The 26,434-nt window shown below is 39.3% G+C and overlaps 1 protein-coding gene across 16 annotated transcripts in view; it reads left to right on the top strand.

The window, feature by feature from the left end:
- The window catches only part of NAV3 (neuron navigator 3), an 849,425-nt gene that overhangs the window by 582,088 nt on the left and 240,903 nt on the right, over window positions 1-26,434 (top strand). For 8 of the 16 annotated variants that reach the window (XM_021093078.1, XM_021093077.1, XM_021093075.1 and 5 more), the window contains 2 exons: window positions 12,275-12,392; window positions 13,043-13,095. In XM_021093078.1, the coding sequence (XP_020948737.1) occupies window positions 12,275-12,392; window positions 13,043-13,095 (171 nt within the window). Of the gene's footprint in view, window positions 1-8,862; window positions 10,312-12,273; window positions 12,393-12,863; window positions 12,923-13,042; window positions 13,096-26,434 lie in introns of those variants that run through there. The other 8 variants (XM_021093080.1, XM_021093079.1, XM_021093088.1 and 5 more) reach the window with 3 other exon arrangements.

The raw sequence follows: 26,434 nt of genomic DNA, 5'->3' as shown, positions 1-26,434 counted from the left end.
GAATGAGCTTTTCCAATAGCCTGTGCTCACTTTCTCTCTGTCACGTTTTGGTAATTTTTGCAATATTTCATCCTTTTTCATCGTTAATACATTTGTTCTGACAATCTGCGATCCGTGGTTTTTGATGTTGCTGTTGTAAAGAGTTTATAACTTGCTGAAGGTTCAGATGATGGCTAGAATTTTTTAGCTTTAGCACAGTATTTTTCAGTTAAGGATAACACATTATTTTTGGACAGTTCTGTTGCACACTTACTAGGCTATGGCACAGTGTAGACATAGCTCTGACATACACTGGCAAACAAAAACATTCATGTGCCTTGCTTTATTGAGATACTTGCTTTTTTTGAGGTGGTCTGGACCAAACCTGCAATATTTCTAAGTTTGCTTTTAGAGAGATGTCATTACATTACAAGCTAATAATGTGTGGCTATAAATATTAACAGATAAATGCAGTTGTAAATGAAAATGTCAATATAATTTCAGTTTCAATAAAATCTGAAACTTGAGTTGAGGGCTACATTTGGCTGCTATTATTCCAAGAAAATATGGAGGAGTTCCCATGGTGGTGCAGCAGAAATGAATCCCACTAGGAACCATGAGGTTGGGGGTTCGATCCCTGGCCTTACTCAGTGGGCTAAGGATGCAGTGTTGCCGTGAGCCGTGGTGTAGGTTGCCGATGAAGCTCGGATCTGATGTTGCTGTGGCCATGGCGTAGGCCAGCAGCTGCAGCTCTGATTCGACCCCTAGCCTGGGATCCTCCGTATGCCACAGGCGTGGCCCTAAAATAAAAGCAAAAGAAAAGAAAAGATCATTGGGACAGGCAGGGTTGTGTGCGTGAGAATTGAGAATACTGATGTTAATTATTTGTTCCACCTGACTTAGGGTCAAAGTAAGTACAGTAGGCAGCCTGGGTGTGTTCTTTTCCCAGATAGGAAATAATTGTCAAATAACTTGAAACACAGTAATAATGGAGAGTGACGCTTTTGCATATATATGAAGTTTAATCATGCTTACTTAAGACTAGTAATCCCTTTACATGGGATATATTATTAAGTAATATATGTGACATGACTAGAGTTCCAGTATACCAATCATCAAGGAGTTTTCTTCCTTGCAACCAAGAATCAAATATTTTTTTAATTAAGAAATAATTTATATTTTCTTAAAACCTAAAAACTAAGCCATCATGTATATCATGTGTATATCGTGTATATGGGCGGCATAGAGATGCCCCAAAGGCTTTAAGCCAGGCTTTTTTTTTTTGGGTGTCAGCTGAGAGGGAGGCACCCATATTATAACTTTCTTAAAGTTTTATTCTCCTCTTATTTTTCACTCTGTTTTCTTCTGACTTTTTTATCTGCCCAGCTGGTGTCTGTATTTTATTTTAGAGGATTTCATCAAATGCAGAGTAACTTTTACCTCTGTCGGTATCAAGTGCAGGACTCTAAGAAGTAATGTCCACTTGTACACACGTTTCTTAGGCCTCTGGGGCTCATAACAGGCCACCCACTGGTCAGCTAGTTGCTTCACGAGGTGCCTTGAACGGCAGTGTCTCTTGGTCTTGGGCATGTGTCATAGGACTTTCCATCTCTGGCTGAGGCGAGGCTGCGGAGATATAATCTTGCATTTCTGCAGGAGAAAGAGCCTGGGAGGGGAAGACAGTTTGCTGGAATCTCATCATCAGGATGTGTGATTTTGTGTAATCCCTCATTTTCATGCCTGTGCCTCCACCTGCATCCTCACCCTCACCTTCGTCTGCATCTCCTGGCTCTTGGTGGTATGAGGGAGAGACAAGGAGTCACCTAGTTCTTAACCCTGGCTTCCCCCACCTTCCATCTGCTCTCTTGCTCACACTTCCTGAGCTGCACTGGGGTTCTGCGAGGAAATGTGTTTGCAGTGCTCGGATACCACCCTCTGCAGGCTCCCGTGGGGTTGGGGTTTCTCTCTGCCACGTTGTGAAGTCATGTATCACTCTTTCCCTGTTCAGATATTGTGGTCATGGGAGATAGAGTTTGAGTTTTTGGGTTTTGTTCTTACTGTTTTATGGGAGAATTCCTAGAAAACACAGGGTGGAAAAGTATTTGTTTCATCATCTGGAAAGTGGGAGTCTTAGGTCTTAAGTCTTGGCCTTCTTAAGTAGTCCCCTTTATTCAGTTTTTCTCTGTTCTGAACTATCCTTCCTAGCTACACAGGAGCTAGAGTTTAGAAATATAGCCATATCTGTCATTTTTATGTCTCCTACATAAAAATAAGCTTTCACCTAAAAATATTGATACAGCCTCTTACATTTTCACAGGATCCCTACCTGAATCCTGCCCTCTTCTCTCTAGGTTTTCCATGTGCCTCTTCCCCATTCTCTGACCAAATGGAATTGTTCAGTGTATTCAGAATTCAACATATTAAATACACTTACACCCCTCAGTAAGTTTCATCATCCTGTATCTCATACATGAAATATGCTTTCCCCTTTGCTCTGCTTGTCAGAGGCCATCCTTTCAGCTATCACTTCTCAGTCTTCCATCGTTCTTCTAGAACCTTCATAATTGTGACTTTCTTTTCTCTCTCTCTCTCTCTCTCTTTTTTTTTTTTTTTTTTTTTTTTGCCATGTTTCTTTAAACAAATTCACTGGTAAAAACTAGATTGAATTACCTTCATAAGAAACTTTTATTCTATGTAATGATCTTTTTTTTTTTTTTGAATTACAGCTGGTATACAGTGTTCTGTCAATTTTCTACTGTACAGAAAGGTGGCCCAGTTACACATGCATGTGTATATTCTATTTTCTCCCATTATCATGCTCCATCATAAGTGACCAGACATAGTTCCCAGTGCTATACAGCAGGATCTCGTTGCTAATCCATTCCAAAGGCAACAGTCTGCATCTTTTAACCTCAAGCTCCCAATGCATCCCGCAACCTCCCCTCCCCCTTGGCAACCCCAAGTCTATTCTCCAAGTCCATGATTTTCTTTTCTGTGGAAAGGTTCATTTGTGCCGTATATTAGATTCCAGATATAAGTGATAGCATATGGTATTTTTCTTTATCTTTCTGACTTACTTCAGTCTGTACGAGAGTCTCTAGTTCCATCCATGTTGCTGCAAGAAACTTTTACTCTAAAGTGGGAACTATTGTGTGATTTTTAAGTAGGAAGTTAAATGACTTGATCAGATGTATATTTTAAATCTGTCTGTAGCGTATAGAATAGTTTAGCGCTTAGCCTGCTTACCTTAGAGACAGTTCCTATGACTTTTAAAGCGGTTTGGTTGAGAAATGTTGCAAAGCTGAACCAGGATAATGACAGCAATAATGAAGCCGAAGGGTCAAAAGGTAATAAGGAGATAGAATTAACAGAACTGGGTCAGAGATTAGGTATGAGAAATAAAGAAAAAAATGAAAAAGGAAAATTTCAGAGTTGATTTTATGTTTACTTTAGAATTTACTTGCTTTCAAAGACCTTCTACTGACTAGGGTTGTTGACTCATTAATAGTCACTTTTAAGCAACCTTCAATCTTGAAATTTTTTTTTAATCTTTTTTGCCTTTTCTAGGGCCGTTCCTGTGGCGTATGAAGGTTCCCAGGCTAGGCATCTACCTGGAGCTGTAGCCGCCGACCTAAGCCAGAGCCACAGCAATGCAGGATCTGAGCTGCGTCTGTGACCTACACCACAGCTCATGGCAATGCCGGATCCTTAACCCACTGAGCAAGGCCAGGGATCGAACCCATAACCTCATGGCTCCCAGTCGGATTCGTTAACCACTGAGCCATGACGGAAACTCCCAATCTTGAAATTTTTGCACAAATTTATTATTTTTTTTTTATTATTATTATTTTTTTTTTTTGTCTTTTGTCTTTTTTGTTGTTGTTGTTGCTTTTTCTTGGGCCGCTCCCGCGGCATATGGAGGTTCCCAGGCTAGGGGTTAAATCGGAGCTGTAGCCACCGGCCTACGCCAGAGCCACAGCAACGCGGGATCCGAGCCGCGTCTGCAACCTACACCACAGCTCACGGCAACGCCGGATCGTTAACCCACTGAGCAAGGGCAGGACCGAACCCGCAACCTCATGGTTCCTAGTCGGATTCGTTAACCACTGCGCCACGACGGGAACTCCTTTGCACAAACTTATAACTGTACAATAGGAGAAAATTTATTTCTCCCAATACAAAGTATTCAGTCACTTCTGGTTTAAAGCTCAGTCTTAGAAGAAAAGGCCCAGTCAATTCCAGATTTCTTTCCTTCCCTTGCATACCTTTTCTCCCTCAAGTGATGATAGGCTGGGGAGGGTTGGCAAGCATGGTTATTTATTACTGTGGCACCATGATGCTACATCTTGTGGGGCACTGGTGTCCATCAGTGCTGCTGTCTGGGAGGTGGTGACGTCATGATGCCTGTCAGACTGGAGGTAGCCTCCATCTTTCCTCGCATCTTTCTTGCGGTCTCTTCTTTCCCGTATCAGGTCTGTGCATCCCTCCTATCCTGATTCCAAGTCCTCTCTTGGATCACTGGCTTTCCCTTAGGTGATTCCCTATAGCAGTTGGGAAAAACAAACGCAAACAAACAAAAAACCCGATGCGCTCCCATAAACTTTTGGTAGTTGTTATGTTTTGTGAGTCCTTATCAGGTCCAAATGGTATTATGAAACTTCACCCAGAGAGGTGGCCTGTTAGGTCAAATTTTAGCACCTTTCCTTCTTTCTAATTCTCTTCCCAGTACTAGTTTTCCTCTTTGTGGGGAAGATACTTTCATCATTGATCTCTCTTCCCTAATCTGCTATTTATGGCTTATCTTTTACATGCTTAGTCCTTTGCTGATTTATTTAATGTAGAAACCCAGTTATAGCCATAGAAATTCTTGATTTTCAAAACAGTTTCTGTCTGCTGTGGATTAGAAGAGCCTATTTGACTTTTCAAAGCCAATAATTTGAATAAACCAGAGAGCAGTGTACGTGGGAATGTCACTACTCCTCGAATGTTGCGGAGAAACTAATGTGTATAAATAAATGCAGGAGTAAAACCAGCTCAGCCAAGATTTAAAAATCGTCTGACTATATTTATATTTCCAAATTAGGTTATAGATTAGTTTCTTTCTGTTAAAACAGACTCTGGATGAAGAGTTTGTCTTTCTCCACATACTTCTCTACATTCCTTTGATTATTTTATAGTCATTAAAAATAAGTTGTTGACTCTTATTAAAACATTTGTATACCTGGGAGTTACCGTCATGGCGCAGTGGTTAATGAATCTGACTAATATCCATGAGGATGCGGTTCGATCCCTGGCCTTGCTCAGTGGGTTAGGGATCCGGCGTTGCTGTGAGCTGTGGTGTAGGTCACAGACGTGGCTCGGATCCCGCGTTGCTGTGGCTCTGGCGTAGGCCGGTGGCTGCAGCTCCGATTGGACCCCTAGCTTGGGAACCTCCATATGCCGCGGGAGTGGCCCTAGAAAAGGCAAAAAGACAAAAAGAAGAAAAAAAAATTTGTACTCCTCAGTGTAGGACATAAAATAATGAAAAAGTCATAATCATTTTTATGTAACAGGTTACTTATAATACTCAACTAATACTGAAATTACGGTAAAAAATTCGGTAGAAGATTGCTGTGATACACAAAGCAGTGCACTACATTGTCAGTAGTGAAAAAAAATCATTCTAAACAAAAGTTTGGGACTCCTTGAAGACACAAAGTAGATCTTTGGATGTTGTTTCGTTGTAACAAGACGAAAGCAGTACGGTGTCTATATAGTGTCCTCTACTTTTGTTTGCTTTTTATGGCCATATTTGTTATTTATTTATTTGCGGTTCTACTGAGAAATAATGGAGGCACCTCGCTGTATAAGGTTAAGGCATATGCAGCCTGATGGTTCAGTTTGCACACATTGTGAAATTATTACCACCATAGCCTCAGCCAACATCCGTCTTCTCATATAAATAGATAGAGTAAAAAGAAATAAAGGGAAAAATCTCGGTGTGATGAGAACTCATAGGATTCACTCTCTTACTCTGTTTCCTATGTATCGGACGCAGTTACATTCTTAGTGCTTATTTATCTGGTGAAACACTTTTTGACCCCCTTTCGTCAGTTTCCCTGCCCCCAACCCCGTGCGCCATCTCGCCACATCTGCTAAGCACAAGTCTGATCTTTGTTCTTTGAGGATTTTTGGTCTTTTTTTAGGTCGCACATGCAAGATAATGCCATGTTTGTATTTGTCGGTATGACTTTTTCCGCTTAGCATAATGCCTTCAAGGGTCGTCATATTGTGCAAACAGTAGGATCTCCTCGTTTTCCAGGACTGAGTAATATTCCATTATTATTAGATACTGGAATAGAGGTAGATATTAGATATCCATGGGGTAGATAAAGAATAGTATATATTATTATTGTCATTTTATAGATGAGAAAAATCTGATACTGAGAGGAAATAAATTCCAGTCAATATCCACATGAATGTTAAGTGGCAGAGCAGAAATTCCAAGCATGTGGAATGTTTTTCAAATATCCATTATTGCATAATAGGCCCTAGAATCCAAGCTGATAAGTATGAAATATGAAGTGTGCCATATGGTGCTTCTAATTTCTCTTATTTTTAATTACTGTGAATGAATTATTAAATATACAGTTGTACCAGAGTTTCTAGGTAGCACTTTGGCAAATGTAATCTCATTCATTCTTTTGAATTAACTGAAATATAATGATTACATGAGATGGTGACATTTATATTCATAATAATTCACTTAAAACAGTTGAGGAAAACTGGTTTCTGATGTTTAAAGGAAAAGGATATTTAAAGCTGTAGTCAGAACCTTGATTACTCAATTACTCCATGACCATGGTTTGGAAAATACCAAATATTGATTTATGATTAATATGATATTATTCCCAATTGTATCTGTTTCTTCACTAAAAAAGCCTAAATTAATTCATAACATAATCCTACAAAATACATTGCCACACATTTTGCAGCTCACTCAACTGAGGCCAAGGGGGTAAATGCTGTGATTGTTTTGTGGAAATGAACTGAAGGCAACTTTGGAGTTTTGATCTAAAATCTGGACATGCTCTCACCTTTCCACTGTATTTATTTGAACAATAGATTCTAATGATGGCCGATGATGGTCCTCACTCATCAGATTATTAAATTTGTTGATGAGTTTTAAGTGTATGTATAGACCGTGTGTTCTTTGCGTGAAACCTGTCTCATCAAAGACACTCGTAACCTTTCCACTTTTTACTTTTTTTATTTTTTCAAAGACGTGAAAATGTAGGTTTATATATATTATTAAAAATATGTGTAAATCAGTTTTTGTCATGGCTCAGTGGTCATGAACCTGACTAGTATCCATGAGGAGGCAGGTTCGATCCCTGGCCTTGTTCAGTGGGTTCAGGATCTGGTGTTGCAGTGGGCTGTGGTGTAGGCTGCAGATGCGGCTCAGATCTGGCATTGCTGTAGCTGGGGGGTAGGCCGGCAGCTGCAGCTCAGATTCGACCCCTAGCTGGGGAGCTTCCACATGCCACAGGTGTGGCTCGAAAACCAACCAACCAAACAAAAAGGTGTGAATTGCTTTATAATTGCTTTATGTTTCAATATCTAGACTATAACCTTTTGAAAGGCGCTAATTGACTGAATCGTGCGTCTTTTACATGTTCATTACAAAGAATAAGTAGACTGTGCAGATTGGAGGTTCCCAGGCTAGGTTTACTTTACTTTATTTTATTTTTGTCTTTTGTCCTTTTAGGGCCACACTCCTGGCATGTGGAGGTTCCCAGGCTAGGGGTCAAATCAGAGCTGCAGCTGCCGGCCTACTCCATAGCCACGGCAAAGCGGGAGGTATGATCTGAGCCTCGTCTGTGACCTACACCACAGCTCAGGGCAAAGCTGAATCTTTAACGCACTGCGAAGGCCGAGGATCAAACCTGTGTCCTCATGGATATTAGTCAGGTTCTTTAACCGCTGATCCACAGTGGGAACTCTGAGAGGACAAGTTTTAAATACATTTATTTAGTTTGAATAGATTTCCCTTGAGTTCCCGTCATGGTGCAGTGGTTAACGAATCCGACTAGGAACCATGAGGTTGCAGGTTCAATCCCTGGCTTTGCTCAGTGGGTTAAGGATCCGGCGTTGCCATGAGCTGTGGTGTGGGTCGCAGACCCGGCTCAGATCCCGTGTTGCTGTGGCTCTGGTGTAGGCCGGTGGCTGCAGCTCCGATTGGACCCCTAGCCTGGGAACCTCCATATGCCGTGGGTGCGGCCCCAGAAAAGGCAAAAAGACACACACACACACAAAAAAAGAAAAGATTTCTGTAAACTGGTACAGCCACTATGGAGAACAGTTTGGAGATACCTTAGAAATCTATACATAGAACTTCCATATGACCCCGCAATCCCACTCTTGGGCATCTATCCAGACAAAACTCTACTTAAAAGAGACACATGCACCCGCATTTTCATTGCAGCACTATTCACAATAGCCAGGACATGGAAACAACCCAAATGTCCATCGACAGAGGATTGGATTCGGAAGATGTGGTATATATACACAATGGAATACTACTCAGCCATAAAAAAGAATGACATAATACCATTTATAGCAACATGGGTGGAACTAGAGAATCTCATACTGAGTGAAATGAGCCAGAAAGACAAAGACAAATACCATATGATATCACTTATAACTGGAATCTAATATCCAGCACAAATGAACATCTCCTCAGAAGAGACTTGTGGTTGCCTGATGGGAGGGGGAGGGAGTGGGAAGGATCGGGAGCTTGGGCTTATCAGACACAACTTAGAATAGATTTACAAGGAGATCCTGCTGAATAGCATTGAGAACTTTGTCTAGATACTCGTTGCAACAGAAGAAAGGGTGGGGGAAAACTGTAATTGTAATGTATACATGTAAGGATAACTTGACCCCCTTGCTGTACAGTGGGAAAATAAAAAAAAATATTAAAAAAAAAAGAAAAAAGAAAAGATTTCCCTGCCTGAACCAAGTCAGTTATTTTCTGAGCAAAGTTTCATGTGTGAGGGTGCTGGACAAGTCGAAGCATAAGCTCGGGATTTTTCTCGAAGAAAATCCTGGACCAAGTGAAAGAAAAAGTCGCATGAGGTCCATCTGAGGAGGCTTTCCCAACGAGGTCTCGAAGCCAACCAGCTGGCTTCCCATCTGTTTTCTCACCGAAGTTCCCGGAGGAATTTGGATAGAGGCTGAGGCACTGTTGACATGCATTTGGAGAATAAAAGTATTATTGTTTTTATTTTTAATACATTCCATTCTGTGGGTATTTAAAATAAATATATTTTCCATAATTTAACGCTTCATTTAAGAAAAGTCCATGTGGTCTATAGTTTGATGGAGGTGGTGTCACAGTGGAGGGAGCTTAGGCCTGGATGAGACCACTGCAGCCTTAAAACTGGATGCGTTCCTCCGAGTTTGGACGGTGGACAGAGCTGTGGCCCCAGTGGATGAGTCGGCCAGAGTCAGGGATGTGAGTGGAGGGAGGAGTATGATTTCTGCAGTCTGGCCAGTGCTCTCACATTTCTTACCCTTTGCAAAATGATACCATCAACAAATAGTTGTTGGAAAGCCACCACAGCAAATGACACTTAGTGCCATAACACTGATGATGATAGCGGGCATTTCTTCCGGGCTAACTCAGTGACAGGTACTCTACAAGCGCTGTTTATTTAGTCCTGACACAATCCTTTAATGTAAGTATATTATTATCCTTATTTTGCAGATGAAGGAATCGAATTTAGCAAGGGCAAATAGCTTGTTTAAGGTTCCGGTGGTGATAAGTGGTCTGTCCATCACAAAGCCAGGACCAACTGACTCTAGGATTCATGTCCTTTGTCTTTGTGGATCTTTTAAAGTCATTTAGGGAGTTCGTCCTGAATAACTCTAACTCACCACTTAGGGGATAGGTAGAAATCAAGTCTGGCTCACCCTGAAATTTCTGCTACAAAGCCAAGCAATTAATGCTGTCATTTGATTGATGCATAGATAAAAGGAAAGTGCTCATTTTTTGAGATTCTAAACAGTGTAAATCCTTACAAAAATAAAACTTGACAATAATACTTGCAGAGTGCAGTCTTAAACTGAGAAAAATAATCACCAAACAAAAGTATGTCTATCTGTAAATCACGTGTCTGTTTTCCAATTCAGGAGCCATTTGTGGGAGTGATTTTTATCACACTTTAATATCTGCAGCATAAACAAGATCACAAAGGTGGAGAAAGAAGATACAGTGTTGCTGTCCTACATGTTTTTCTTATGCAACAGGATGCCTCAAATTGTGTCTTTCAGGACTCTTAATGCATTAAGGTGCCACTCTGTCTCTTCTAAAATAAAGAAACACTTTAGTTTTTCTTCCCTGTTATATTTTGGAATGTTTATACCTAGGGTCTATTTAAAAAAGCCTGGCATCCCCACTCTTAGGTTTTGGTCCTATAAAAAAAAATACTAGTATATAAGTGTGCAAAGATATGTGTATCAGATGTCTCTTGCAAGTTTAGAAACAAGAGAAACATTTGTAAATGAATTAAATATCCGTGAACACAGAGATTGATATTATGTATAATATAACATCAAAAGTAATGATATAATGTCTGCTAAATGGTTTTAGAACCATTATTAAAATATCGTTACTTAAAATGTTGAGAAGAGTTCCCACTATGGCGAGTGGGTTAAGAATCCGGCTGCAGCAGTTCAGGTCGCTGCAGAGGAGTGGGTTCCATCCTTGGCCTTGTTCAGTGGATTGCAGAATCCAGCATAGGTCATAGCTGTGGCTGGGTTTCAGTCTCAGCCCCAGGAACTTCCATATGCTATGGGTGTGGCCATGAGAAAAAAAAAAAAAAAAAAGTTGAGAAATTCAGTGATATGTAAAATTAAACTAGATTTGGTTAAACATTCTATTGTGTGTGTGTGTGTGATTCAGTGTCATATGGTGAAGAGTGTAGGGTAGAAAAAATGTCTACAACTATACCAAGTTATTCAAAAGTGGGTGGAGTTGCAAGTTGTGGGGAAACTTTCACTTCTCATTTTCTACAGTTATTTTATTTTTACAAAGGCGTATGTATTAGTTTTGTTAGAAGTTTTTTGAAAGATTCCTTTACAATTTGCTTGGCCCTCAGTGCTCATGACTGCAAGACGCAACTTACCTTTCCAGTCTGGCTTGTCCGAATTTCAGGCATCCTGCCGTATTTATACAGTTAACTACTGTGCCCTTGATTCCTCTGCTCCTCTGCCTTTCTGGATCTTGTACCCTCTGTGGGGAAAGGCCTTCCTTTCCCTTCTTATCTGCAGGTTCTGTTATGTTCCCAGTTCTAATCCCAGAGCTTCTGGAACTCATTTTTATGTGTCTATTTCATAGTTAATTTTCCTCCTCTATTTCTCATTTCAAATTTTGCCTTCTACTACATTGCATATTGTAGTCTGCCTTGTAATAAACACACTAATAGATTCATAGGAGCCACTCATGAAGTTGAAGGCTTAATTTATTGCCTTACAATTCGATTACATCACATTGGTAAATACTGATAACATTTGAAAAATCAGTAACATATGATTTTTGTGAAATTTGGAACAGTTTGAGCTTTTTTCTTGTAATCTATCATTAGAGAGACACCTCCACGTGAGATCACCAACTTTCTGGCTCATAATCTCCTTCTCAATTCTGCATTGTAATTTCTATGTCATAACGGCATTTGCTTCCTCTCTTCTCTTACACAAACACATTTCACGAGGCTGAAATGGGAGGTGACGGTCCAAATTAAATATCTTAGGAATTTGTAATTATTTCATAAAATGATGCCAAAATATTGTCACATACAGTATCTCACATGACAAACTTAATCACGTCTTCCAGAGAAACGCATATTTTTACAGTAAGATTCCCATATAAATGAGTCCAGGTGGCTTCCTTTTATAGGAACAGACAGGGTTATTTTCCATATGATAGAACCAGGACAGAGTGAGTGAAAATTCAAACTCATTTGCAAACGGGAGCTTCCTCGGTAGTCATCCAGGAAGGGAGTTTTGCTGTGTCACAAGTGCCGAGTCCCTGATTTTGAAAGAGAGTGAGTCATCCCCCTTTGAAACAAGAGATAAGTGGGGGAAAGAGCTGTTTAAAAATTATTTTACAACTATTTCCTTTTGAGCTATGACTTCTTACACTGGAATGTGATCCAGAATAACTTCCCTTTGAATCCAACATTTGTCTTAAGCATTTTTATTGCCTCTCTTTTCCCTCGGCCCATCTCAATCCTTCCCTCCCTCTGTTCAACAGATTTACACGGACTGGGCCAACCACTACCTAGCGAAATCGGGCCACAAGCGACTGATCAAGGATTTGCAGCAAGACATTGCAGATGGAGTCCTGCTGGCTGAAATCATCCAGATCATTGGTAAGACCTGCCTCGGAGAGAGTCCAGGAGAGTCTCTGCCCCCGCCCATTTTGGTAAAATACAGTTTGAGTCGAGTGCATCTGAGCTGGGTCCATGTGTCTCCGAGGTTAATGCAGCTCTCCCCGTGATTTAATTAAAAATGTTTATGTGAGAATGTTTGAAAAAGGCCGTTTGGCCATACTTAGCAATGGCTGGAACTGTATCTTTCCATACACTGAATTGTCAGAAGGGAACGCCTCATTAAACCATATGTCTCCCATGTGTGCGTTTCGTTAGCTGCAGCAACTCATACACTCTGAGATTCCTTGAAACTGTATCCTGATCCAGCAGGGACAATTGTGAAAGGTTTCATGTCAGCAGTCATTTGGCACAGGCTAAAGAATTAGCAACAACTTCCTTCTCACTCACTTTTTTTTTTTTTTTTTTTTTTTTGCCTGATTTGTGCATATGGACTTGGCGGCTGCTAACAAGTGTGTCCTCTTACACGCGGCTTGGGAGACAGAGTGAATGTAGCAGCAGCATTTTGCTTGGTGTGTTTTTGTTTGTTTTTGTTTTTGTTTTTCCCTTAGTCTCCTTTTGTGTGTGTTTCACTTCATGGCTTAAGCATGTCGTTCTTTTTTTCTCTCTTTTATTTTATTTCTTGGCTTTAGCAAATGAAAAAGTTGAAGATATCAATGGATGTCCTAGGAGTCAATCTCAGATGGTAAGAATCATGTTTATTCTGAATATAATGCTCTTTTCACTTCCAGAGTTAACTGCATTTATTAATGGGCTAGAAATTTCTTTTGCATGTCTTCCTGCTTGTGTAGGAACCATTTGATCACGTGCTATCATATGTATTTCTTTGGGTGCAGTTTATGAAGAGGTGAGGGCATCAGTATGGTGGAATATGTATGACTCCTCAATAACGCATCTCCAGATGTTTTATCTGAACCTTGTTTGTTTTTTTTTGTTTTTTTTTTTTTCCTGATGTGTGAATAATTTAACGCTGGGCTTGGTGGCAATAAATCCCCTTTCCAATTTTAAGTGGAGCCTTTTTGTCTGAACAACTGGTTTGGAGAACAGAACTTGCCGTGTGCATTTTAAAAATATATAAATAGTATTTTCTTTTCTCATAACAAAGTCCAATGTAAACACATGGACTCTTCAGCACTTTTGGAAATAACTCTAAAGGCAGGGGGCTGGAATTGTGTTGAGCAGAGATTAACCAGGAGATATGATTCATAGCCTTTTCCAGAAAGTTGTCGATTTAGAGATCTGTGTCTCCTCCAGCCCTCTCTTTTCTTTACCAGTTGGAAAACCTTAGAGTTTTACAATAAAATAATAGATTGATAAGCTGCTGGGGTAAAAAGTCACCCCTTTCTTAATTAAATAGCCGAACTTAGTTTTATAGGACAACATGAAACCAAAATGCTTTAACCAAAGTTTTGTCAGCAGATACAATCAGGAATGATAGACAAAGTCCACAGATGAGGTTTCCTCCCAAACTCTTTTTAAAATAAAATAGGCATTTTAAATAAAAATAATGAGTTCTTAATTGACAGAGATTGGAAGAATGAAAAAAAAAAAAAAAAAAAAAACTCTTTTGACTTACTGACCTGCCTTACTTAATGTCAGAAAACTGAAATCCAAAATAATAAAAGGAATTTATTTTTAAAGAGTCATTAACTAGGCGTGTGGGATGTATATGCATGCGTGTGTGTGTGTGTGTGTGTGTGTGTTTAAGCACTCTAAGGACCTATTACAGTGTCATGAACTCTGTGTCGCTGTTGTGAAAAAAAATCACTCTAAAGAAAGATTCTCTGTAAAATACCTCAGTTTTAAGGAAACTTCCTGATCTAATTCCTCTGAGCACAAAGACAACTCTATAAAAATTAATTATAGTTGTTTCCTGACATTTTACTGAAAGCAAATTATACCTTCCGACTTTGCAGCAATAAAAGCTACATAATGTTGGGGAAGGCATGTAACTTTGCTGAGCCTCAGCGTCTCATCTGCAGAATGAACCCTAATTAGGATATGGTAATAATGTAATTGCATGCATTCTTTACTAGCTAACCGATATGGAAATGCAGGAAAGTATTGCTACAAAGTTAATAAAGAGCACAGCCATAGACTCGTGAACACCCGTTCAAAGATTTTTAGGGCTTTAAATGTAAAAGCGCCGACATCCGTGAATATCATGCGTTATGTTTCTCAACCCCAACACGTTTGTTTTACTTCCATTATTTCAACCATAAAGAGATGCTGGATGCTTAAACTTTTACTTCCTGTGCTGTCATTCCATTTTGATTCTGGTTGCAGAGAATTCAATAAATAGCCAAGCAAATACTTTATGGCAGACAGTAAACAAACACAAGGACACACCTCCCAAGCTAGTAACTGTGAAAGAGGTGGAGTCTCTAGACGTTTGTCTGAAACATCTGTGCCAAAGAGTCTCTGAATCTGTGAAAATATTCCTGTGAGTATCAGACTCTTAATTTTTTATTATTCCCTCTTCCTTCGACCCCCCCCAAGTGTCATGTAACATCTAATATACATTTTGGTATCTGTTTTTTATTTTAAAAACTCAGAAAAACCAAAACCTGAGACCCGCCAATGTTAGGAGAAAGGTAGTTTTTCCAGCCGAAAAGTTTATTTGGAATTACACTGAAATTTTGAGGAAGAATGACTCATCACCTACTCTTTTCAAAGTACTTGAATTTTTAACCTGAACTTGACAGGCCTTCAATCTGGTGATTCAGAAGGTACATATGACACATGTAACTTTTTCGGTTGAATTATTTTTGCCCTTGTTCTTAGGAATTGGCATTGATACCATGTTATTAATGAGTAAAAATTCCAGATTGTCACTGAGACAAGAAAGTAGCAGGGAGACGTGCGATCGCAGGACCAGGCTTATAAATGTCCGTATCTATTCCAAACAGGATGCTGCCTGTGTCTTTCTTGAGAGAGAACCAGGCAGTGCGCGGCGAGTGACAGGGAGCACTGTCCTTACCCATAGGACGACTTGGCCAGTTCTTGTGTGTATCTTATTTTCACCATCTTCGATGGGTGTTTATATTTACTAACAGAAGGTAAGGTGAGACTAGGTCTGCTACTGTTTCTACCCACCAAGTATCTTTCTTTTTAATGGCAAACTCGGTAGTACTTATTGGATTATTTTAAGCCTTTAAGAATAGAAGTTCTTGTGTGGTATGAATCTACAGTGTATGGATGAATTAATGGCCAGCTCGTTCCTACGTAGGCAGTATTAACTGAACACATAAAGCACCAGGTATAGAGACCCTTTGCAGATAAGAGGAACAAATCTTCAAATAAGTAATAGCAACAGTGTTGTATAAGGAAGAACAAAAGAACTGTGAAGGAAGTGAGCTCTGTGTGTTCCAGAAAGAGAAGACCACTGTGGCTTGAGGGCAGTGAGAGGTGTTTAAGGGGACCTTGGAAGCCTGATGATGTCGCGCCAAAGAAGGGAGTTTGTGCGTTGCTCTAGGTTGATTGCGAAGCTTTTGGAAGACTTTTAAAGCTGGCCGGTGCTATGATCTGATGTAAATATTTAGAAAGATCACCCTGGGTGCTTCCTCAGGATTGTGGAATACTGAAGTATTGTCTTTAGTTGGATGAGGGAGATGCAATATACAGGGAATATGAAATGGCCCCTGATTTTTTTGGCCTGAATGAGTAAATAGTTACCATTAAACAAGATTTTTTTTGAGGGCGTAAACAGGCTTAAAGGTACATGCGGAAGATGACAAATTGATATTTTGACAAGTAGGATGCGAGGTACCCAGTCAGAACATGGAGCGGGAGGTGACTGGAGGCGATTAGGCATGTGTTTCTAGAGGTCAGAGTACGGTATTAGTTAGAATCTACCTAGTGTGTAAGGAATGATTTGGCTCCGTGGACAAGGATGAGCTGTACCAGTGGTCTGTGTAAAGTCAGAAAGGAAGAAGGCTGAGGTTCTCACGTTGGGGAATAGCCACCTGTGTGTGATGAGCAGAGGTATGGAAGTTAGAAGCGGGTGAAGCGTGTGGGAAGAGAGAAGCCCAGTGTTGAACCAGCAGATGTGGATTGCTCATCCTCAGGCCAACTCTGGTAGCTTAAGCCGTAGTGTGTATTTGGATTAATCCCATGGGACAGGGCGAAGCAAGATGAGCAGAATGCGGTGTATGCTGTCAGATCCTGCATAGCTAATGAGTTGGTGAACTGGAAGGAGGACAGTTTAGCTCTGCTAATTAGACAGGCATTAAGGACCTGTATGCAAATAGCTTCTGTAGGGTGATGGTAGGTTCAAGAGTAACTGAGAGATGCAGATGTGCATTGAGTCTTGAATAATCTTTCTAGGAGTTAACCTGTTGAAGGAATAATGAAAATTTGTATCATTTGAAAGGAAGGCAGAGTGAGGGAAGTTTTCCCAAGTGGGAAGGCAGGCATCAGAAGAAGAAGCAGTAAGAAGGGAGGAGAATCCAGAGGAATAAGGAGACAAGTGACAGTGCCAAATCCTCAAAGACATCGCAGGGAGAAAATGGGACGTCTGAGTGGAAGACGTGATATTAGAAAAGAGTGGGGATACATTTTCCTTTGTCTCATGTCATAGGGTAGGCATGATTGCATCGAGAGGCGAGTATTGGAAAGTGGGTTTCATAGAAATTGAAGAATCCTAATCAGTATGATAATGACTTTAGAATATTAGATGATATTAATGTGCTCCTTTCCATGTCATTCTCTAATAGCTACCTTATAAAGAGAAATTTTGATTATAGTATTTTATAACAGAGAAAAACATCAACATTGATAAAATTCAATTATCATTGACTCAGGAGCACACACTGAAGAAAAATATGAGCTTGTCTTTACAGCAATTTATTGGCACAATTATTTCGAGGTTTTGATTTGTACTCTTAAGTTTCAGCTGCTATCTATTGCTATCATTCCTTAATAAGCTTGAGACTAAACTCATCCTGAAGGAAACAGAACTAAGTTTGTAGGAGCTTATTCAGCACTATATTTAACCTCCTCCAAAGATGAAGTTACTAATATGGATGGCACCTGTTAAGTAATTTCGAGGTGGGTGGTATCAGAATTCAGAATATATGCTGCATGCCACAACTTTGGTGAGGTTACATGAGGAAATAAATGAATAAACTATAAATACCAGGAATGTCCAGAATGCCCCGCAGATTAAAAATAGCAGAAAAGAATGCCCAACATGTATTTGAAAGGCAGAGGCACAAGTGCAAATTTCTAAGACAAAAATGCAAGACATGTAAGGGAAAAGTTGTTTCGAAAAGAAATTTATTTTAAAATAGCCCATTAGAGCGCTTGGCCAGTTAGCTCAGTTCGCCAGAGTGTGGTGCTGATAAGGCGGACCTTTATAATTAGTCGTCTTTACAAATGCATGGAGGGATTAGGAGATCTGGTTATGTGAAATAGTCGCAAGACAAGAGTTAGACAGGACTTGGGGCGAGCTGAGGACTGGCAGATGTGCTTCGCAGCCTGCCTTTCTCCTCACTGGCTCCTCCTCTTATCTCGCGCTAGTGGCTCCACTGCGTTTCAGCCACAATCTTCTGCCTTATTTTCTATCACAGCATATTGTTTAAAATCAGCTGATATGAGGATTTTTGGCATGCGTGTGCTTCTCACCCTTTTTTCTTCCTAGAAGATGACAAAATTGCTTTTAGTCTTGCCTGAATTCTCTGATTCCATGTTCTGCAAGGTTGTAGCTGCCGCAACAGTTACCATTCTAGATTTCGCAGGCATCTTTATTCCCTTTCTATGGTTTATAGTTGTCTGGGCAGTGAACCTGTTCTCCATTTAAAAAAGAAAAAGTATCCCATTCTTTTATCAGCATGCCGTCCTTTAAGTTTTAATTCTTCCAGCCACTGCTTGTTAGTGCTACTCTTCTAAAGAGTCTATTTAGGTAAGATAAGAAGACGAGGTTCCTAACCAAATAGGGAAGAGATAAAATATTGGAATGCTCTAAAGGTTTAATAAGATCTTATAAATGGCGCACTGCAGGATTCTAGCACCATGACTCACAGGAGTGGGGTATTTGCTAAGCTAGTCCATTCACATGAACCCCTGCCATTTTGAAACTGTTCGTCTTCTGGAATGTCGAGAAAGAGATAGCCTAATGAAGACAAATGCTTTCCACAAATATAGCTCTGATTTCTAAAGAAATACTAACTGCAAATCCCTACTCTGTCATTTCCTTAATGATTTCATTATTTTTACTTAGGCTCAAACTTCAGAAGAATAAGCATAAACTACAAGTATTAGGAAATTTATCTTAACTTATTGGAATAGCGCCCTGATGATTTTTAAACTGAGGTTGTCTCTAGAAGTTAACTGTGAACAGTAGTAATTTAAAATTCAAGCGCAATAACTGAAATAACATGGAGTGTTGAGAATGTGGCATGCTGAAGGACAATGGTCCCTGGAAGTCTGATTCTGAATAGATGACCCAGGAAAAAGGATTCAACAAATGCTCGGAGTCTTCACTCGTTTCTGCAGGGAGGAAATTAGACTGACCAGCTCTGAAGTGCATTGGAGCTCTGACTTGCTAGACTGATTAGACAAAACACCAAAGACCATGGCTTCTGTTCAATACTTCCTCTGAGAGTTATACTTGGGGATTTAATCTTTACAGCTTTTTAGAACTACCTTCATAGTAAGATAGAGGTATTTCCTAAAATATGCTAAGATCAATTGACAACAAAAAAACAGCAACAGGAAAATTATATTTTTCTGAGTTATGTATTCTGCCATTCAGAAATTAAATAAATGCTGAATATACAAGAATGCTTTTCTACATTAACAATATTATAGAATAAATAGTATACCTATTTTTCTTATTAGTGTCAATATTTAAATTGGTTTTCACCATTAGTAGGACAAATAGAAATAGAAGTTAAGTAACAAATTTTGGATTCCAGATTCCACAAATAACTAATTTTTCTTTTTGGAGACAAGATAAGAATATTTCTGTCTTATAACTAATTAGTAAGTTTTTTATATATACATATAAAAACCATTGCAAATGTACTTGGTATTTCTACTATATATTTAAATATCAACCACTTTCTTAAAGATTTAGAATATGCTTATCCTAATAGTTGTGACTTAAAATGTTGTAAATTTTTCTCACTGATGAGCCAGTATCCCAGTAAACATAAGATATGGTCACAGTATTAGAAAACATGTTTTGTAGCATTCTTTCATAATTTTAGTTTTTATTATCTTCAATAATCTATTTTTTAAAAAGAACTAACTGCTCCATTTTTTATTCCCTTTCTTGAAATTAATAGAAAAATACTACTTTTAATGCTGAGTAGTAAAATATATGAAATAAGAGTTTTTAAAACCCTCGTTCAGAAAACCGCATACTAAGATATGAGGCCATTTTAATCATGACCTGTGATATTCTTAGCTTAAAAACGTATGATGATTGAGCAGGATTTTTAAAAAGTTCTTCCATAGAACAGAGAGATGAAATGAGGAACTCCTGTGCCCCTGATCTCAGTGTAATCATTTGAGAAGTTTATCTTTGATAAGATAAATTATTTGAAAACCAGTAGATACCCGTCTACCTGCTTTATGATATTAAATTTAAATGATTTTAATATGAATTTAACTGATCTGTGTGGATGGCCACAGTCAAAAATTCATAATATATGTGATTACACTTTAAAAAATCATTTTGGCCGCTTGATTTGTATGAGCCATGTCTCAAATGCAAAAAAATATTGTGCAATCATCTCACAGAAATAGCAAATTTTAGAGCTGGACCTGTGAGTTCAGCCAATCTAACCCTAACCCTAACCCTAACCCTGGCACGAATACACCAGTCGATTGAATGGCACCTGTCTTTATCCAGTACCTTCCTAGATGCTCTTCCTGCTGTTTTTCATTGGGTCATTGTAGCAAACCTACAAAAGAACTTGTCTTGTTGAGGCTTTCTGTGTCCCTTTTGAGAAAGTGGAGGAACCAGGGTTTGGTCTCATGTCTGAGTCGGGGCCAAGTTGGTTTAAACTTAGGAACAAACACATTTAACAAAATAAGGCCTGGGATTCAAGTCTTGAGATGTCAACCTCTTCCTCTTCCCCTCTTCTCCCAGCTCCCGCTCCCCCTCCAACGCCCGATAGCGGTGAGCACCTTTTCTTTAATACGATGCTTCTTTTTTCCATCTAAGGCAGGAACATAAGCTTGGTTAGGTTGGGAGAGGCTGGCGGCTTGTGAGATAAACAGTGGTTCATAGATTTTAAGGTGAAATTACACAGCTGGAACATAATTATTTATGACATGTAACTTTAGTCCTGTATATAAATAGATATGTTTATATCTATTAAACTTAGATATTTAAGTTTAGAATAGTTTTACAACTTCATAACTTCATAATAAAAGAGTAAGATTCCTTGTTTGGTTTGTCCTCTGAAACAAACCGAGGAACAGGAATTTATTAAAAACGACAGAGTATGTTTCTAGGTGAGTGAGTACAGATGCACTATTTTATAATTTTATAACACTTCATATTGACAACTGTAGCTTATAATGAAGATTTCGTATCGTAGATAATTGGCAGTTAATACTGAATGATATTCATTATCCTCTAATCACTGAGTCAGTTAAAGCAGTATATAGATGGAGTTCCCCCTGTGGTACAGTGGGTTAAGAACCTGACAGCAGTGGTTTGGGTTGCTGTGGGGGTGCAGATTCGATCTCCTCCCCTGCCCAGATTCAATCCCTGGCCCAGGAACTTCCATTTGCTTCTGTTGCAGCCATTTAAAAAAAACCCAAAAAAACAAAAAACAAGAAAAACCAAAAAAAACATTGTATGGAAATTTGAACAAAAAATATTTTTATCTGATAAAATCCTAATAAATTTTCCATAGCAGTACCCTTCTCTAGCTTTCTGTATATCTAGTCACACACACACTTCTGCTATATATGTGTTTTTAGAAACCATTTCTATTGTGAAAGATATGTGCAGGCATACACACACACACAGACGAATATACACATACACCTAGTATGGAGCTAAGCTCTTTACAAACATCCTTAATTCTCACTTAATATATTATGTGTAAACCGCTTTCATTCCCATTTCACAGACATGGACGCTAAGGCTTCAGATTCTCAGTTTTTTTCTAACATTGTGTAAATTGCATAACTAGGATTTAAACTCAGATTTATTTGAGTGCAAACATTTAAATTATTACATTGTAGTGTTTAATTAATGAACTGACTCCTCGTCGACGACCAAACACAAAACCGAAGAGCTAAGGAGCTACTATCTTCTCCTTCTCCCACCGCACAAACTGCCTTGAAATAGGAAAGGAAAACGTGAGACATAGTGTCGATGACATGAGGTCCCTGGCTAAACTGCGCCTTTCACCTCCCTTCTCCACACACTTAACAAATCAAAACTCAGAGAGCAGGGCCTGGAAACCCACATGCCTGCAGAAACCAGTCCACCCTCAGGCTTGCTGAACGGCTGATGTCTCCTGCTCTGCTGAGTAGAGAATGGTATTCGTTTCCTGTAGCATCTGTAACAAATTGTCATAGTCCTGGTGCTTAAAGCAGGAGAACTTTCTCTCATTTGTCTGGATGCCTGAAGTCTACAATTAGCAGCACAGGGCCAAAATCAAGGTGTTAGCAGTCCTGTGCTCCCTCCAGAGGCTGTAAGGCGAATCCACTCCTTGCGCATTCCAGCTTCGGGTGACTGCCAGGGTTCCTTGGCTTGCGGCCCCAGCATTCACTGTGTATGTTTACCTACAAGGAAGCCAAAGTGTACTGGATGTCTGTGAAGTAATGCAGAAGTATTTAAACCTGTGAATTTAGGAAATTTACGGAATAAATAAGTGTTTGCATCTTCTTTCTGTCACCTTCACAGTGTACAACATCATCCCTGTATGCAACCAAATATTTAAGGAGCCCCTATCTGTGCCTGGCCATATTCCAACCGCCTGTCAATCAAGTAGAGAGCTTGAGTCAGCCACTGGAACTGCTTGGGTCAGAATGTAAATCGCAGTGGTAGGAAGTACAGTGTGGCAGAAATAGTGTGTTCACAGCAGACTGACAAGGTTGAGTTTGAATTATGGCTCTGCTCTTTATTAGTTGTGTAAACTAATAAAACATATCCCTCTATGGACGGTCATAATAATATCAGATTTACCAGAGTCTGTGGTGAACAAAAAGGGCTTTGCATTTGGAGTAAATAACACACATGCTGAAAACTCTGTGTGAACGTCCTTCCTGTCCTGGGTTGTGAAGTGGACAAGGAAGCGGTAGCTTCCAAACCATTTCGCTCTCGCTTCTTTTCTTGACATGTAGTATCTGGGTCTCAAAGTACAGCTTTTTCACCTAGCAGACCACGAAAATATTTTATAAATGACATTTCAAAATGAAATACACTAAAATAAACCTTTCAAAAGCTAGAGTGCAGTGCAGACAGTATGGGTCGAAACTGATTTGGAAACTCTAATCAATTGCCGGTCTGTAAACCTTTGTGTGTACTGCATGGTCATACAAAATAGATGTCGTCAATGCAATACTGATTCTTTCTTTCTTTTGCTTAAAGCTCACCATTAGCTCCCTGAGCCGTAAGATTCAGCCCAGGCCCCTAGCAAGACGTGGCGGCTCTTGTTGCTCATCCAGCCCCAGTTTATCTCTGTGAGCTTGTCCTCTATGGCTGGATTCGCTAGATCTCAAGGTTCTTGTTCCTAGAGCTCTTTCTGCCTGATCTTTCCTCCTACATAGTTTCTTAAAACCTGTCGAAGGCCACCAGCCTTTGGAGTGGCCTCTTGTCACATCAGTCAGCAGAGACGTTGTGGGGAAAGATTCAAGTGTGGTTTGACTCCATATCCCTGGCTTTTCTGAATTCCTTGCAAGTCCCTACACTTACGGTGTTTCTCAACCAGGAACAGTTCACACATTACTCCTTCCTTGGGTTCACTTCATACCACATCCTGTTATTTGGTTAACCCCTCCTGACATTTCAGGGACTAACTCAGGCTGCCATTGAAGCAGAAAAATGTGGAAGTTAATGACGTGGGCTCTGGCTTTGACGTATTCTCTCTGTGTAACCTTGAGCATCTCAGTTTGATTCTCTGATCAAAATTGTGTCATTGCAAACATGCTATAGTTACAGCAGCTTCAGAAGATACCTTTGTAACCATGTTAGATTCTTAGTTACTAATAACTATATCCTTCCCTAGTCCTTTACCTCTGATGGTGAGTAGACTCTTCTACATGCTTCTTTAGGAGTCTGTGTTTCTCTGATTATGACATTTGTTGCATTACGTTGGAATTATCTCTCTTATGAGCCTGTATTTTTAATGGCTTGGACATGTCTCCTTAAATAAATTATTATGTGAGTGAATGAAAACAGGCGTCTTAAAAATTTGAACAAATGCAAAAACTATTTCATTTTACTTTAATTCTCCAAAGAGATATATAGTCATTCTGGATATATTTTAAAATCTTTGGCTAAAATCTATATAATCGAATTTTATAATAGCATGGGAGTTTGTGCAAACTGAGCCACCTTATGTATTTTCTTTGGTTAAAATCAGATGCCATTCATTTATGTAATGACACTATGCAAATAAAATAGTTAATCAAAAATAGCACAGGGCACCGAAGAATTTACCATCCAGAGAGATAAAAGTTACATTTGGTTTATGTATGCTTCTCTTGTCTGGTTCACAAGAGAAGCACCTTCATACATGCCCTCACCAGGATGCTTTGTCTCTATAGACAGAACTCAGTCTTTGAAGTTTTGTGCCTGCTCCCTGGTTTACAATTATTTAACTTTTTTTTGTTGTTAGGATTTTTTATTTTTTCCATTATAGTTGATTTACAATGTTCTGTCAATTTCCACTCTACAGCAACGTTAACTTTTTATAGTGTGGTGGTTTTAGGATCCCAGGGTGCATCAGAGGCTTTTCGATTCCGGCGACAGTCAGCTCTGTAAACACAACTGCAGGAAGGGAAGGCTGTCATGGTCTGCTCTCAAGCATCCTTGTGACACTTGTGCTCTGGGCTGCACTGGTAGTCACGCCTGCTCCTCCTTTTGAAGCTTGTCTAAACTTATCCTTGGTGTCAGAATGACATTTCTTCAGTGAAGCTTCCCCCAGATCCCCAGTGAAAACTGATAAATCCATTCTCTTCACTGTCATATAGCCTATCCTTTATCATTTTCCTTTGGAAGAGTATGCCTTGTGTTATGGTGATATATGAATCTCTTCTTGTCTCTTCAGCTCTTTTACAAGCTCACAAAGGCAGAGACTTTATAATTCATTTGTTTTCATATTCTTTAACTGTCTAGCAGGGCTCTTTGCCCAAAATAAACAGTCAGTAGTTGCTGAATGAATTTATCACTCATTGCCAAGTGTTGGTGCCATGCTTAACACTTAATCTCAAACTCTGAGAATGATATTAATCATGCTCAGAATTTAATTTCCATTAAATATCCATAACTGAAAGCGAAAGAATAGGCAAGGGATCGTTTTGTTAATATTGTGAAGATGCCTCCTTCCAGTTCCACTTTCTAAAATGGGCTGTACCAGTTTTGTAGTAAAATAAAAGCTTGGGAGGCACCAAACATGCAAGTTCATGCTTAGGAGCCTTGGAATGAGCTGTGCCAGTTAAAACACTATATTTCTTGGAATAGTATATTCAGCACCGAAATGAATAAATACACGTTTTTCCAATACACATTCTAACCATGTTGATTGTGTTGAGAATACATATTGACACCCTGGCTTTAAAACATCTGAAGATACAAGTACACTGTTAACTGTCTGGAGTTTGCACAAGCGACGATAATAAAACTCCTATTTTCCTCATTTGAAACTCAATTAGCGATTTAACAATTAGCCACATTCATATTTAGCAACTTCATAAGGGTCAAGATAAATGTACAGTTATGAAATTAAACAAATTTCTGGGGGTAGTAGAAAATATTGGAAAAAAATCAATACTCTGTAGAAAAGAATAGTGGCTCTATCTTAAAATATATATCTGTAGCACTGAGCACAATTCCAGGCATAAAATAAGTGTAATAAATGTTTGATGAATGAATAAATGAATGGTTTGATTTACAGAAAATAAGCAAAATTAAGTGGCAGTGCTTTAAGATACTAATATTAATTATATAATTAGAAACTACTCATATCTAAAAATATGCATCAACTGAAATTAGTTTGGTGTCTTCAACAAAGAAAATATGCACACTGGAGTTCCCTTTGTGGCTCAGCAGGTTACAAACCGGATAGTGTGCATGAGTATATGGGTTCGATTCCTGGCCTCCCTGAGTGGGTGGAGGATCTGGCTTTGCCACAAGCTGCAGCATAGGTCACAGATGAAGCTCAGATCCTGCGTTGCTGTGGCTGTGGTGTAGGCCAGCAGCTACAGCTCCGATTAGACCCCTAGCCCAGGAACTTACATGTGCTGCAGTTGTGGCTCTTAAAAGAAAAGAAAATCTATACAGTGGTCAACTTACGAATTTACTCTAGAAGAGCTGTGCTTTTGTTTAGGCTATTGTTTGACATTAAGTGTTCATATACTATCCAAAAGCCCAAAGGCTCACTGTGCCCAAAATTTTGAAACTTTTGACAGCATTGACTGGGTCTAGAAGTTTGAATCTCTTGGTTGTATTTTCACTATACAGTCAGTATTTTATAGTTATTTATCCATGCTTACATTTAGCAGAAAAAAGAGGCAGTGTAGGTGTTCCATAACAATAAAATGTAAGCGGTAAATAGAAGGCCCCCCAAATTGTACATGAGATAAAAAACAGGCATATAAAATTCCTGGGAGTGGTCCACGAGCTGCTGATTTGACTGAGCCGAATGAGAAGTGAGGTGCCCAAAGAATTGAGAGTGAATTTCTGGGTGTTACTACTAGAAAGGAAGAGATGTGTTTTAATAGAAAGAGAATAAATGTAAAATACGTGAATTGTATAGGTTCGAATAAACAAAAGAAAGTGCAACGCTGCAGTGTTAACGGGGCAATTTGTGCATCCACATGGGGAGACCCTG

This window comes from Sus scrofa, chromosome 5 (genome assembly GCF_000003025.6).
Source record: "Sus scrofa isolate TJ Tabasco breed Duroc chromosome 5, Sscrofa11.1, whole genome shotgun sequence".
Lineage (NCBI taxonomy): Eukaryota > Metazoa > Chordata > Mammalia > Artiodactyla > Suidae > Sus > Sus scrofa.
The sequence above is the reverse complement of the archived record's forward strand: the minus strand, read 5'-3'. Positions and strand labels throughout refer to the sequence as shown.